Source organism: Rhinopithecus roxellana, chromosome 6, assembly GCF_007565055.1.
Source record: "Rhinopithecus roxellana isolate Shanxi Qingling chromosome 6, ASM756505v1, whole genome shotgun sequence".
Taxonomy (NCBI): Eukaryota; Metazoa; Chordata; class Mammalia; order Primates; family Cercopithecidae; genus Rhinopithecus; species Rhinopithecus roxellana.
Window position 1 is genome coordinate 150,652,805 of NC_044554.1, and position 14,790 is coordinate 150,667,594.

Sequence of the window (14,790 nt, forward strand, 5' to 3'; positions counted from 1 at the left end):
CTGAACTTTTATGCGCTGTTTCCCTTTTAAAACCAAATGCTTTTTTTAAAAAAAGTTATACTTTAAGTTCTAGGGTACATGTGCACAACGTGCAGGTTTGTTACATATGTATACATGTGCCATGTTGGTGTGCTGCACCCATTAACTCGTCATTTACATTAGGTATATCTCCTAATGCTATCTCCCCCCCCCCCCACAATAGGACCTGGTGTGTGATGTTCTCCTTCCTGTGTCCAAGTGATCTCGTTCAATTCCCACCTATGAGTGAGAGCATGAGGTGTTTGGTTTTCTGTTCTTGTGATAGTTTGCTGAGAATGATGGTTTCTAGCTGCATCCATGTCCCTACAAAGGACACGAACTCATCCTTTTTTATGGCTGCATAGTATTCCATGGTGTATATGTGCCACATTTTCTTAATCCAGTCTATCACTGATGGACATTTGGGTTGATTCCAAGTCTATGCTATTGTGAATAGTGCCGCAATAAACATATGTGTGCATGTATCTTTATAGCAGCATGACTTATAATCCTTTGGGTATATCCTCAGTAATGGGATGGCTGGGTCAAATGGTATTTCTAGTTCTAGATCCTTGAGGAATCGCCACACTGTTTTCCACAATGGTTGAACTAGTTTACAGTCCCACCAACAGTGTAAAAGTGTTCCTATTTCTCCACATCCTCTCCAGCACCTGTTGTTTCCTGATTTTTTAATGATTGCCATTCTAGCTGGTGTGAGATGGTATCTCATTGTGGTTTTGAGTTTTGATTTGCATTTCTCTGATGGCGAGTGATGATGAGCATTTTTTCATGTGTCTGTTGGCTGTATGAATGTCTTCTTTTGAGAAATGTCTGTTCATATCCTTTGCCCACTTTTTGATGGGGTTGTTTTTTTTTTCTTGTACATTTGATTGAGTTCTTTTTTTTTTTTTTTTTTTATTATACTTTAAGTTCTAGGGTACATGTGCATAACGTGCAGGTTTGTTACATATGTATACTTATGCCATGTTGGTGTGCTGCACCCATCAACTCGTCAGCACCCATCAATTCATCATTTATATCATGTATAACTCCCCAATGCAATCCCTCCCTCCTCCCCCCTCCCCCCTCCCCCCTCCCCATGATAGGCCCCAGTGCGTGATGTTCCCCTTCCTGAGTCCAAGTGATCTCATTGTTCAGTTCCCACCTATGAGTGAGAACATGCGGTGTTTGGTTTTCTCTTCTTGTGATAGTTTGCTAAGAATGATGGTTTCCAGCTGCATCCATGTCCCTACAAAGGACGCAAACTCATCCTTTTTTATGGCTGCATAGTATTCCATGGTGTATATGTGCCACATTTTCTTAATCCAGTCTGTCACAGATGGACATTTGGGTTGATTCCAAGTCTTTGCTATTGTGAATAGTGCCGCAATAAACATACGTGTACATGTGTCTTTGTAGTAGAATAATTTATAATCCTTTGGGTATATACCCAGTAGTGGGATGGCTGGGTCATATGGTACATCTAGTTCTAGATCCTTGAGGAATTGCCATACTGTTTTCCATAATGGTTGAACTAGTTTACAATCCCACCAACAGTGTAAAAGTGTTCCTATTTCTCCACATCCTCTCCAACACCTGTTGTTTCCTGACTTCTTAATGATTGCCATTCTAACTGGTGTGAGATGGTATCTCATTGTGGTTTTGATTTGCATTTCTCTGATGGCGAGTGATGATGAGCATTTTTTCATGTGTCTGTTGGCTGTATGAATATCTTCTTTTGAGAAATGTCTGTTCATATCCTTTCCCCACTTTTTGATGGGGTTGTTTGTTTTTTTCTCGTATATTTGTTTGAGTTCTTTGTAGATTCTGGATATTAGCCCTTTGTCAGATGAGTAGGTTGCAAAAATTTTCTCCCATTCTGTAGGTTGCCTGTTCACTCTGATGGTAGTTTCTTTTGCTGTGCAGAAGCTCTTTAGTTTAATTAGATCCCATTTGTCAATTTTGGCTTTTGTTGCTGTTGCTTTTGGTGTTTCAGACATGAAGTCCTTGCCCATGCCTATGTGCTGAATGGTATTACCTAGGTTTTCTTCTAGGGTTTTTATGGTATTAGGTCTAACATTTAAGTCTCTAATCCATCTTGAATTAATTTTTGTGTAAGGAGTAAGGAAAGGATCCAAGCCAAAAGAACAAAGCTGGAGGCATCACACTACCTGACTTCAAACTATACTACAAGGCTACAGTAACCAAAACAGCATGATACTGGTACCAAAACAGAGATATAGACCAGTGGAACAGAACAGACCCCTCAGAAATAGTACCACACATCTACAGTCATCTGATCTTTGACAAACCTGACAAAAACAAGAAATGGGGAAAGGATTCCCTATTTAATAAATCGTGCTGGAAAAATTGGCTAGCCATAAGTAGAAAGCTGAAACTGGATCCTTTTCTTACTCTTTATATAAAACCAAATGCTTTTAGGCCGGGTGCGGTGGCTCAAGCCTGTAATCCCAGCACTTTGGGAGGCCGAGGCGGGCGGATCACAAGGTCAGGAGATCGAGACCATCCTGGCTAACACCGTGAAACCCTGTCTCTACTAAAAAATACAAAAAACTAGCCGGGCGAGGTGGTGGGCGCCTGTAGTCCCCGCTACTCGGGGAGGCTGAGGCAGGAGAATGGCGTGAACCCCGGAGGCGGAGCTTGCAGTGAGCTGAGATCTGGCCAGTGCACTCCAGCTTGGGTGACAGAGCGAGACTCCGTCTCAAAAAAAAAAACAAAAAACAAAAAAAAAACAAATGCTTTTAACAGCACCCAAGTCACCTCTTGAATGTTTTGCTGCTTAGAAATTCTGTCTGCCAGATATCCTAAGTCATTTCCCTCAAGTTCAAAGTTCCACAGACCTCTAGGGCAGGGGTAAAATATAGCCAGTCTCTTTGCTAAAACACAGTAAGAGTCATCTTTACTCCAGTTCCCAACTAGTTCCACATCTCCACCTGAGACCACCTCAGCCTGGATGTCATTGTCCATATTATCAGCAGTTTGTTCAAAGTCATTCAACAAGTCTCTAGGAAGTTCCAAACGTTCCCACATTTTCTTATCTTCTTCTGAGCTTTCCAAACTGTTCCAACCTCTACCTGTTACCCATTTCCAAAGTCGCTTTCACATATCAGGTATCTTTACAGCAGCACCACACTCTACCAGTACCAATTTACTGTGTAGGTCCATTTTCATGCTGCTGATAAAGAATACCCAAGACTGGGTAATTTATAAAGGAAAGAAGTTTAATTGACTCACAGTTCCACATGGTTGGGGAGGCATCACAACTGTGGGTGGAAGACAAAGGAAAAACAAAGGGATGTCTTACATGGCAGCGAGCAAAGAGAGAGAATGAGAACCAAGTGAAAGGGGTTTCCCATTGTAAAACCATCAGATCTCATGAGACTTATTCACTATCATGTAAACAGTATGGAGGAAACTACCCCCAATTATTCAATTATCTCCTACTGGCTCCCTCCCACAACACATGGGAATTATGGGAGCTACAATTTAAGATGAGATTTGTGGGGGAACACAGCCAAACCATGTCATACCCTCTACAGCTAGGAGTATTTGGTCCATGGCTAAAGGATAGATAATAGCTAACTCATATAAGTTTAAGGTATTACAGTGATTCTTTTTCTAATTATGAGGAAGTAAAAATGAATTACTTAAACACATGGACATTTTTTTCCTCGTGAAGGAAACCTTGTTTGCACATATATATACTCAAATAAAAACGTGCTGGAGGCAATATGAAAATAACCATATTGAATTTCTTGCCTGTTGGGAAGGAACTGTTAACTCATTGCACTGGAACTATTTTTTTGTAATTATAATTCAGTAAATTATTTTCATTAACTTAATATTTTAACCTCGATGCCATAAGCTATAGTAAGTAGCACATGTAAGAGAAATGTTGCCTCAGCTCTTAACTATAGATTTTAAGTTGGACAATTCAAATCGGAAATCTTGGTGGCACTATAGAGTGTTTTTAAAAATTACATTTGGAAAGTTGGGTTACATTTTAAAATAAGGGCATAGTCTCAGTGCTGATGGACCACACATTCCATGGTTTGCTAAGAGAGTAAATTACATCTTCAATTTTATAACCATAATTTACAAAATCCAAGCCACTGCCTCAGGGTACTTTTTGATGAAATATTGACTTTAAAGAAGTATAGGTTCACCTCGTTGGTAAATACATCATGTTGTAAAAACTGTGAGGTTCATTTTCTTTGTATTGCTGTACAATTTTATATTTTGCAAACATCTCTTACAATTTTTTTAATGTCTCTATGGTATTTTTCCCATTTTACTTTATTACACGTGTTGGTGAGTTTTTCCTTTTTTCTCTATGAAATTATCAGATTGTTTTATTGTTTCTCTTTTTGTTTATAGTGCCTTCACTGATCTTTTTATTTTTAGTAATTCAGTTCTCCTTTGAGCTGCTTCCAGCACAATCTGCATTAACGTGATAGTTCTAGTTTTCTTCTCTTTTCAATATATTTCCTGCACTCTGCTAGGTCTCATTCCCCTGAGCCCTTGTTCTTGATAATTTCAGGAGCTTGTTTCTGTTAATAGTGGCACCATTTTTCTGATGAGTGTTCCCCATCTGCTGTTTGAAGTTCTCTATTCCTGCTTTTGCTGCTGATGGTATAATACTTCCTTCTCCTCCCTTTGCTCTTTTTTTTTTTATCTCTTCCTTCCTCTTCTTCTTCACCTTTTTCCTCTTCCCCTCCATGTTCTCCATCATCTCTTTGTCCTCCTCCTTGTACTCTTCCTTCTGCCCTGCCCCTTCTCTTCCTCCTGTCTTTTCTTCTTCACTTTGTTATTATTATTTACCATCTTTGAGTGAAATGTATTCTTTTCAGGCCAACTATTTGCAGATTTGTACCACAGGGCAATCAGAGCAGTAGTATTCCAAGCTATCTAGAATTGTCCTTGGTTTATTATGAGTCCTATGAAGTGGTGTGTGAGTGTGTGTGTGTGTGTGTGTGTGTGTGTGTGTGCCTTGACTTTTTCCTTACTTTTGTAGGGCCTCTTGCAATTCAATGTCTATTCTCTACCTAGCCTCTTGGCATCTTGCCTCATTCCTCTTTGATATTTACAGCATTTGGCAGCCCTTTCTCATATAGTTTTGATTTGAGATTACAGATTTTTCACTTGGATGTGTGATTGCATTTCTTTTTCTTACCCTCCTCATTTTGAGGTGATAATTTCTGAAAAAGCTAAAACTTTACTATGCTATCTTAAATCCAACATCACAATGCCTTTCTCATATGTTATATTTGTGTCTTCCTCCTCTGGGAAAGAAGAATATACATTGCTGTGCTTTGTTCAACCTGATCCTTCTGTTGCTTTCCCAAACATTTCCTTTTTCTTTCTGAGAAGACTCACTTGAGATATTACCTAAATGTCTTTGGAAGCTCTTTCATTGACAGGTGCCATCTTCTCTGTGAACTTCCAATACAGATGGAGCCCTTGTTTCTTTTCACTGGTTTGCTGCCTACATATAGCTACCCCCAAATGTATAGCAACACACATAAATGGAAGTTTTGAACTCACTCATGTAAAGTATAGGACTCATGTTTCTTGATTGTCAGGTGGTTCTATCATAAGCAATGACTTTAGACCACACTCTGCCATCTACCTGGCTTCCAAAGTGCTTGTCTACATCAAACCACTAAACCGGGGAAAGCATGGAGAAGTAGGCATAAGAGATGTTGTAGGCCTGAACTGCTGAACTGTGGTAGAAATGCATCCCTTCTCTTCTTCTGTTATTGAGCACTAACTGGCAGTGATTCTAGGCAATGGAGTCTAGCTGTGTAGACAGGAAATGGAGGAGGAGAAGAATAGGGGTTTGGTGAACAGCTACTTGCCTAATTGCTCTCTTTAGTTTGTCTGTCATAAATGTCTGAGTGACCAAAGGAACTTGAGTGTTTCTAACCAAATTAGTCTTCTCATTTATTCAACAGATATTCATTATCTTCCTTCTGCATGCCAACTACATGACTTTATCAGTTGGAGTTATCTGAACCCCTACTGCAGGAATGATATTTAATTTTCTAAGCTGTCCTGGAAGAAAAAAATGAGTGATTTTTTAAAATCCTTGTATAAATAAGAGAATTTTGCCCTTTTTTGAAAATGTTGACCTCTTCAATAAAGAGGAAAGTGTATGAGTAATTTTAAGCTATAGCTATAGAGTCATACAGTATGGTGTTATCACTCAAGTTGGATTCATCAGTAGAAGTTTATTCCTCTACATTATTATCAGCACTGTTTTTTTTTCCAATTCATAAGTATATCTGCTTTCCAAAGGGAATTCAATTACCTCTGTTTTAAAAATAAGCTTTTATTAGTTGAGTCTACATAGCTCAATTAAATACAAAGCATGTAAATAATGTGTATATTTGGGTATGGACAAGTTCATGGAATTAGAGTTATTTAGTATCGGGTGATTGTTCAGTAATGAAATCCAAATTGGTATTTATACTTTAATAGTCAAATGGAGAGTGTTCACACCCTCCCCATTAAAATGTACTGACAGAACAATTTGTATCCCTGCTACCTGGGAATAAAAAGGGTTTTATTTGTTTTAGCTGAACTATCCCACCAAACCATCTACATCACTAGAATTTATGTTATAAATACACTTCCTTTTCTACGTATCACCTAGGTAGAAATCACTCAGGAGGAAATCATTTTTATCATGCCACTGGAGAGAGTAGTTTTCAGTAGAGCGTACTTAAATAAAGAAGCCATTTGTCCCCTGGGGTGTCGATATAGGAAGAGGGTGCAGAAGGAACTGAACCACTTAGGGACTATTCCTGAAACCCTTGGATGTCTCCAGCTCCCATTGTGACCCCAGTGTTGAACTTCCTTAGACACACACTCCTTTTCCGTCCTTTCAGTTAATGCTGCATTGAGCCAACATGTGTTCTCTTTGGTAGCATGCCTTAGAAGGAAGAATCATCCAGTTTTGAACCAGGCCTGGTTGCAGGTTGTTACTATCCTTTATTTGCTATTAAATTAATTTATTGACAGTACTTATTACAATCAGAATGTATTAGGTGAACAAATTCACTAAAAGTTTCTCAAATCTTGACCTTAAATATTAGAGCCACCTGTTGGGAAATAACAGTTCATTTTATTTATTTACATGCATTTTTCTCTTTCATCCTTATAACCCTATGAGGTAGAGATTACTATCCCACATTTAACAAGTGATAAAAACTGAAATGCATGGAAAGAAAATAACTTACCTATGATCTATCTCACATCTAGTAGGAGAAAGAGATTCAAGCACAAGTCAGTAGCTATTATCCTGAGGCAGTAAAATGAATTAGCACAGCTTCACTACTATAAGAAGGGTGACATATTTTTTTTTCCTTTCCTCTGGGGGTATGACAAGTATTAAGTCTCAGGCCCAAGTTTTTAGAAAACATCTCCATCATTATTTAGACTTTTCATAGTACTTACTTATTATGGTGATGCTTTTTGGTAAGATTGAGAATATATTGGTCAGACAATTATGTTTTATTGTTGCCTATCTTCATAGACACAAGCAATTATTTATTCTGACTCTTTTTGGTCCACTTTTCATTATGGACTGACCTCTGAGGTTAAGAACCCAGAAGCACTTGCTCCAACTGTGTGTGACTTTAAGTAGCACTAGGGGGATCAATCTGAATCAGTCCAGTTTGAATTTTAGTTTCAAACACTGCCCACATCTGGGTGGAGACCACAGGTTGACCCAGGATGACTTAGGAAAACACAGAAATTCTGCCTGCAGTGCTGGCTGCAGGCCACAAGACATATTTCCTGTTGCCTTATTTTCCATGGAGGTCATAGTACTGCCCAATGAGGCTTTCTTTACAGCAGCATGAGCTTTGTAGTTGGATGGAACTATTGGATCCCAGAAGGCTTCAGCCTTTTCTTGTCTTTTATGTAGAGAAGAAGTCTCCATAAAGACTTATTATATAATGTAATTGTAATAATTAAAATAAAGACCAGTGGCCTCTGTGGCGGCAGAAGTCTCTAAATGAAATCTGGGTGACCCAACCTATTGTTCCTTAATTTACTATGACCTTTTATTTTTCCAGGGTGACAGAGAAGCAGAACTGGGGCTGCCTTTTTCTCCTCTGTGTGACCGAAAGTCCACTATGGTTGCTCAGTCACAAGTAGGTACGTGTTTGCCAGCTCTTTGGTTAGAAGGAAGCACCAAAGCAGGAAGCCTGTAGAAGTAAGCACAGATGCTCTGAGCAGTTCTTTGGCTGGGAAACTGGCCCCATTCTGCCATGTTGTGCTCATGGCTCTGCCTGATTGGATTTATGGAACCACTCTGTCCATTCTTCTCCCTGGAATGTGGCTGTTCATGGGAGAATTGGACAATGGTACTCTTGGTGTCTCTGTCATTCCCTGTCAAGAGAAAGAGGGGGTCCCAACTCTCCAAGGAGATAACAAATGTCATTGGCAGGAAGCCCATTCTACTCCATCCCTCCATTCTGCATGCAGCACTGTAAGCTGCCAAGGCATTTCTACTCACTGATGCTTCTTCTAGCCCCATTTTCAGGACAGCCCCATTTCCTGGTTGAATCTACTTCCATGAATGGATCTTTCAAAATGTTTTCTTCCTTCTTTCCCGTCTTCCTTCCTTCCTTTCTTTTCTTTAAAGCACTTTTTTTTAGGTAAGGATAACTTTGGAATTGCTGATAGCCATAATATATGCATTTTAAAAATCTTCATCTATGGGAGAGGGCACCAGTGCCCTATCTGAATTAAACGTTGTCAGTGATCTCCACCTTTGAAGAGTCTGAAATCATTTAAGAAAATTCAATAAGAATTAGGGATTTTTCTACTTTTGTTTTGAGTGCTTATGCTTTTTAAATAATATATATTGAGTCTTCATATATTGAGCACTGCTAGACATGGTAATAGATGTTATAGGAACAAAGAGAAATTATACATGGTACCTGCTGTCAGACACATTAAACCAGTATTGGGTGATGGGCAACATGTTACAAAAACAAAAATCTATTAGAATGTTATAATGCTAAGGTAGACTTTTGTACATAGTACAATAAGGTACACAACAGTGTGTGAACCATTAGGTTTATTAAGGGGTAATATTTGAATTGAGTCCCAAGAAGTGCGTAGGCATTGTTTGGGCAAACGGTGATCTGTGTTGGAGGTGAGCTAGGGGTGGGTAGAAAGTCATTCCAGGCAGAGAATGTAGCATATACAAAGCAGTGACACTTAAAACTGCCTGGTATGGTCAGCAAATTCTAAACATTTCCATATGGCAAGAACATTGGGTAGGGAGTAGGATGTAGTGAGGGACGTATCAAGCCCAGATTTTATGTAGTGTTAATAATAGCATGTGTTTATACTTTCTTGTGGGAAATGAGGGCATATCTAAAGAATTTTAAGTGAGGTTAAAAATATATAAATTTATGTTTTAGCCTGTGGGCTTAATCTGGCCCACCACCTGTTCTTGTAAATAAAGTTTTATTACAACACAGCTAAGTGCATTCATTTACATATTGTCTATGACTGCTTTTGCACTTCAGTGGCAGAGTTAAGTGGTTTTGATAGAGATGATATGGCCTGCAAAGTCTAAAATAACTATCTGGTCCTTTACAGATAAAGTTTGCCAACCCTGTTTTTAGAAGATTTCTTTGCCAGTAGCATGGAGGATTAATTGGAGGATTTTCAGTAAGATTAGAGGCAAGGAAACCAGTTGGGTGCCTCCTACAGGATTACAAAGAAGAGATGATGAATATCAGAACTAAGGTAGTAACAGAGCCTCTCCAGAAGAGAGGTGGCACATAAGGTGTCAAGGATTTGACTGAATGCAAAGCTGAGATAAAGGCAGAACTCTAGATTAAGTGGTTGGACCACGGTTCCATTTACAAAGGTTGTGGGGAAGCTTATGAGTTAGTTCTGGTTTGGACATGTTGAGCTTAATTTGTCAGGAAAAAAAAGGCAAAAGTGGTGTCATCAAATACTTTAGTTTCAGCTTAAAACTACACTATAATTAATTGTAACACACAACACATACTACACATACACAATTACAACACTATATTAACCATAATACACATTTGACTCTCACTGTTTCCTTATCAGTCAGGACACTATTGGTATTTGATTGAGACAGTTCTTGTTTTGTCAATTACATTGTAGGACTCTTAACATCCTTTATGCTCAGCATTAATGCCACCTTTACCTCTACCTGGGCCATTGTGAAAACTAAATATGCATTCATACATTTCCAGATATGACCTTCAAAGGAGAATGGGCAACATTTCCTCTGGTTGATATTTAGTTTCCTTCCAGTTTCCATGTGGCTGTGCAGGGAATTACCACCGTCCCCACTAGCTTCAGCTCCTAGTTTTTCTCCTGATTGTCACAGAATATTTGGGTGTCTGAGCTGTTAGGACAATCTCTGTAGCCCAACTTCAACCATCTCTCTAGCACGGTGATCTCACAAAGGTATAGTTCTAGGTCTGAGCCCTCTGTCACTTTCCAATGCTGTTTCTTCCAACTCTGTTTGCCCCCTCCCATCTAGATGCAGCCCCTGTACCTCAAAGTCAGCAAATATGAACCAGAGCCCATTGTCATTTCTTCGCCACATTCTCTTTCCATTTTCTGTTTTCCCTGCTTTGTTGTTGGAGTGTCTTTGGCAGATCCCATATAGAGGCAGTACCACCTCCTGCCGTGCAGGTATCTGTGCCTGCTTTGCATTTCCACTTTATAGTGGCACTGGTTCCAGCCTTCTTTATCTTTTTTTTTTTTTTTTTTTTGAGCAATTGCAATAGCTTCTAAATGATTTTCTCATCCCTCTCCCTTCCTGCTTTCTTCATTATTATCTTGCCAGATTAACTTTCCAAAGAACATTTAAAAATTCTTATGACAATGCTGCTCAAACATCTCCAGGAGCCTCCCGTGTCCACCTAAGTCCAAACCCTCTATCTGAACACTTAGAAGCCTCCCTTCCTAGAGCTGTCAATAACTAACCTTCCCAAGCTTTCCTTCCACAAATCCAAAAGAATCCCTACTCCCTAGTCAGTCCCCAGACGCATCTTACACCCTCCCATCTGTCACTTGGCTTTTTCCATTCCCACTGCCCAGAGTGAATAGCCACATCTTCCTCTCCACCCATTCTTAAGGGCTCAGCTCAAATGTCACAACTTCAGGCAGGTCGTATTGTTCAGTCTTAGTCTTTTACACAGTTCCTATCACAGTGCTTGTTCTGTAGTGGGTGTTGAGTATTTCATAGGTACTTTATTGAACTGTATCCTGAAAAGTCATAGGAAGTTATGTAGGAGAAATGAAACTGACATGTAATATTCAAATCAAGGAATATATAAAGTGAATAAGATCAACCCATTCTCTTGTAATCTGATCTGGAGCTTCTAGATCAGTTTCTTCTGGAAAGTATGGAAAAGCCCAAGGTAATATGTGGTTCCTCTGAAGCATTGCTGTTTCTCTTCAGGTTTCATTGATTTCATTGTGGAACCCACCTTCACTGTGCTTACGGACATGACCGAGAAGATTGTGAGTCCATTAATTGATGAAACCTCTCCAACTGGTGGGACAGGACAGAGACGTTCGAGGTCAGTGGGGAAGCCTGAGGGCTGGGGGTGAGGTTGGCCTGTCCATGAGGATAGAATTCTTCTTTTGCTGGGGATGGGGATGGTATGTCATAATGACATTTGCCTTAGCTCCTTCTCATAAAAAGTTGTCTGCCTCTTTCCTTTTCTCAGAGGAGTTGAAATTGTATTATCCATACTCTCCAAGCTAAACTGTAAGAGGTGACCAAGGTCTAAATCATGACCAGCAGGAACCTGGTGCTGCCCCTCCACCACCCCATTTGCTGCATGTTTACCTGCTGTGCCCAGACAATCCTTGCTCATGTAATACTCCACAAAGACAGTGTCACTCCTAGAGAGTACTTACAAAGAAATGAAACTGACATTCATTTCAAGGTTTGCACAAAGAATAAAGTAGAGAAAAATAATCGAAAGCTTGAAATCACCTTCTACCACCACATCATTATATCAAGGGTAGATCAGTAAAGAGTACAGGCTCTAGAATCAGAATGCCAGAGTTAAAAACTCCTGACCTCATCACTTACTAGCTGTGCAATCGCAGGCAAATTGTCTCACTTCCCCCATCTGAGAAAACGTGGATTATAATACTCAGAGGTGGCTGAGAAGATTAAATAAGATATTCAGTCTATGTTAAACCTTACAACAGGGTCTAGAACAGAGGAAGTGCTAGCTATAATAAAGTCTTTATTAGATATACTACTACTATTACTACTACTATTAATCTCCTTGTTCATGTAAAACATTGGGCTTTGTCACAAAGGAGGAAGAAGAGAAATGGAATGAATAGGAAAAGGAGAAGCAAAGAGCAGGAAAAGGAGTAAAGAAAGACAAGTGTTAGGACAGGGGGACCCCAGGCATGCTCCAGATGGATAGACTCTCTTAAGTTTGCTAACAAGGAGGACAGAGGCCCTGGCAGAGTCCCCATGGCCCCACAGCTCTTCAGGCAGTGACTGAAATACATTCTGCTTGTCTAGTCCATCATGAATTTGTGTTCCTACCAGTCACTGCTTTGACCACTTGGTAGCAGTAGTTACTTCTTTGAGATTTTCCAGAAAGATAGTACTTTCTAACATTTACAAAGTTACCCATAAGGTCTTTTGCATGACCTAGTCTCTCACTATCTCCATGCTGTCTGCATTTCCATCTTCTTCCAGCGATTTAAGGAAATTATCACTTCCCCTGGACTTTGGTATACTGGGATCAGAAAGACCCTTGCAGGGGAATGGTAGAGCTGGAAAGAAAGAGGAGCAAGTTGCTAGGTAACTTGGAAAAGTGGTCAGTGTGGAAGCAGATGGGTGAATTGCAGAATTAAGTGGATGTCCCAGTTCAAATTAGTCAGTTTCAGAGAACAGAGCAGAGAAAATTCACATGAGGGGGTTCTGGTCATTGGGAAAACAGAAGAGGCCAAATAGCAAAGAAGAAATATGAAGAATATAGAGACTCTTGAGACTGCAATGTTGATATTTTTCCTGCTGAAAATTCAGAATTTTCCACCTGTCATATGTGGAAAATAGAATAATTATAAACCTCAGGACCCAGAAATTTTACAGCAATAACTCGATGAGTGCTAACCACTCCTCCCCTGGGCTAGTTCATTGGCAGACATTTTCCAAACACTAACTCTCTTCTTTGGTATGATTTTTTTGTTTTCCAGTTTGAATAGCATCAGCTCATCAGATGCCAAGCGATCAGGTGTCAAGAGCTCTGGTTCGGAGGGAAGTGCCCCAATCAACAGTTCTGTCATTCCCATTGACTATAAGAGCTTTAAAGCTACTTGGACTGAGGTGGTGCACATCAATCGGGAGAGATGGAGGGCCAAGGTACCCAAAGGTAACATGCCACAGACCTGTCCAAGCCAATTCAGCACCCAGTTGTAAAACAAGGTTGTCTTCCCTGAGTTATGTGTGTTACAAATAACGCACAGTTGCTCAGGATGCAGATTCAAATTGCTGAATGTTAGAATCTACCATCTTTTGATCTTCATAATATCTACCAATGAACGCATGATAAAATGCAGCAGACCTGCAAGCCTCCTGACATGATGCCCTTTATGGTGTGGCACTAAACTCCTTTTTCTGGTATGAAGACTCTACAGGAGATGGGTGTTATTATTTCTTGATTTCTGCTAAACCATATTGTCGTTTTCACTTGATGTCTTGTGGAACAACTGTGAGGCTTTTATTTCTTCTTTCACCTAAGTAAATACCTGCTAATAGCCACCTTGCCTTGGCCATTATGTTGGGATATAAGGAGCTTTAATTTTCTTACATGCATTTCTATATTCCTTTCATATTCTCAGTTTCCCTTCACTCATTGCCCAAACTATATATCTGATCTTCTAAGATGATGGTAAATTGTTGGTAAACAGAAATTCCCTGAAGTAGACATCATCAAAACTAAAAATTGTGGCCTTTGGGACTATCAGCAGAAAAAGGTGGAAATTTGTATGATCTGGGAAGCTTAAATTCCTTTGTTCATGTGTGCATTTGTGACTACTGAGCATGACCTCCATGACGGGTACATTCTACATGATCATATTAGGGAGAGAGGCCCTCGTGCGCAGGTAGCACAAACCTAATAAGGGGTCTGACACTGTGATGCCTGATTCAAGGTAAGGACAAATACGTAGGTGGCTCTGGGAGCCCAGTGAGGGAACTGGGCTTCCTGGAGGTGAGCCTTCAACAAGAGTCAGTTTTTGCTAACATCTATTGCATGCCTACTGTGTGCCAGTCTGTGCCGGGTACCCAGGGTACAGAGATGAGTAACAGACATCCTTGCCCTCAAAGCTCACAGTCTTGTGGCAGGGGAGGGAAAGAGACATTACTATATAGTTTCATTCAAAGGAAGAATGGAAGTTCAGTCAAAGCCCTGAAGTTGCCACCAGCACCACCAGGCTAAGCCCTAGGCCCTCACATCAGGCAAAAACACATCATCCCCTCCCCAAACACAACATCTCACATTTTTACCCTCCCAGTGTCAGTATACTGGGTGAGAAGGGTAGGGACAGTGGATAAGAACATGTTCTAGCAGTGTTGGTTCCTGTATATCAGCGTGGGAGCTGGGGGTTCCTTTTCTAGTGTAGGAAAGAAGCAGCCTCACTGTTGGAGTTATTCAAAGGCTTGTCCACAAAATTCTGTCCAATTTTGTGACTTGTCCA

At 40.0% G+C, this 14,790-nt stretch overlaps 1 protein-coding gene across 7 annotated transcripts in view; it reads left to right on the top strand.

Moving 5' to 3' along the window:
• The window catches only part of PDE1C (phosphodiesterase 1C), a 569,208-nt gene that overhangs the window by 476,154 nt on the left and 78,264 nt on the right, over positions 1-14,790 (top strand). For all 7 annotated transcript variants that reach the window (XM_010353320.2, XM_030933172.1, XM_010353326.2 and 4 more), the window contains 3 exons: positions 8,121-8,202; positions 11,516-11,636; positions 13,288-13,463. In XM_010353320.2, coding sequence (XP_010351622.1) covers positions 8,121-8,202; positions 11,516-11,636; positions 13,288-13,463 — 379 coding nt within the window. The remainder of the gene's footprint in view (positions 1-8,120; positions 8,203-11,515; positions 11,637-13,287; positions 13,464-14,790) is intronic.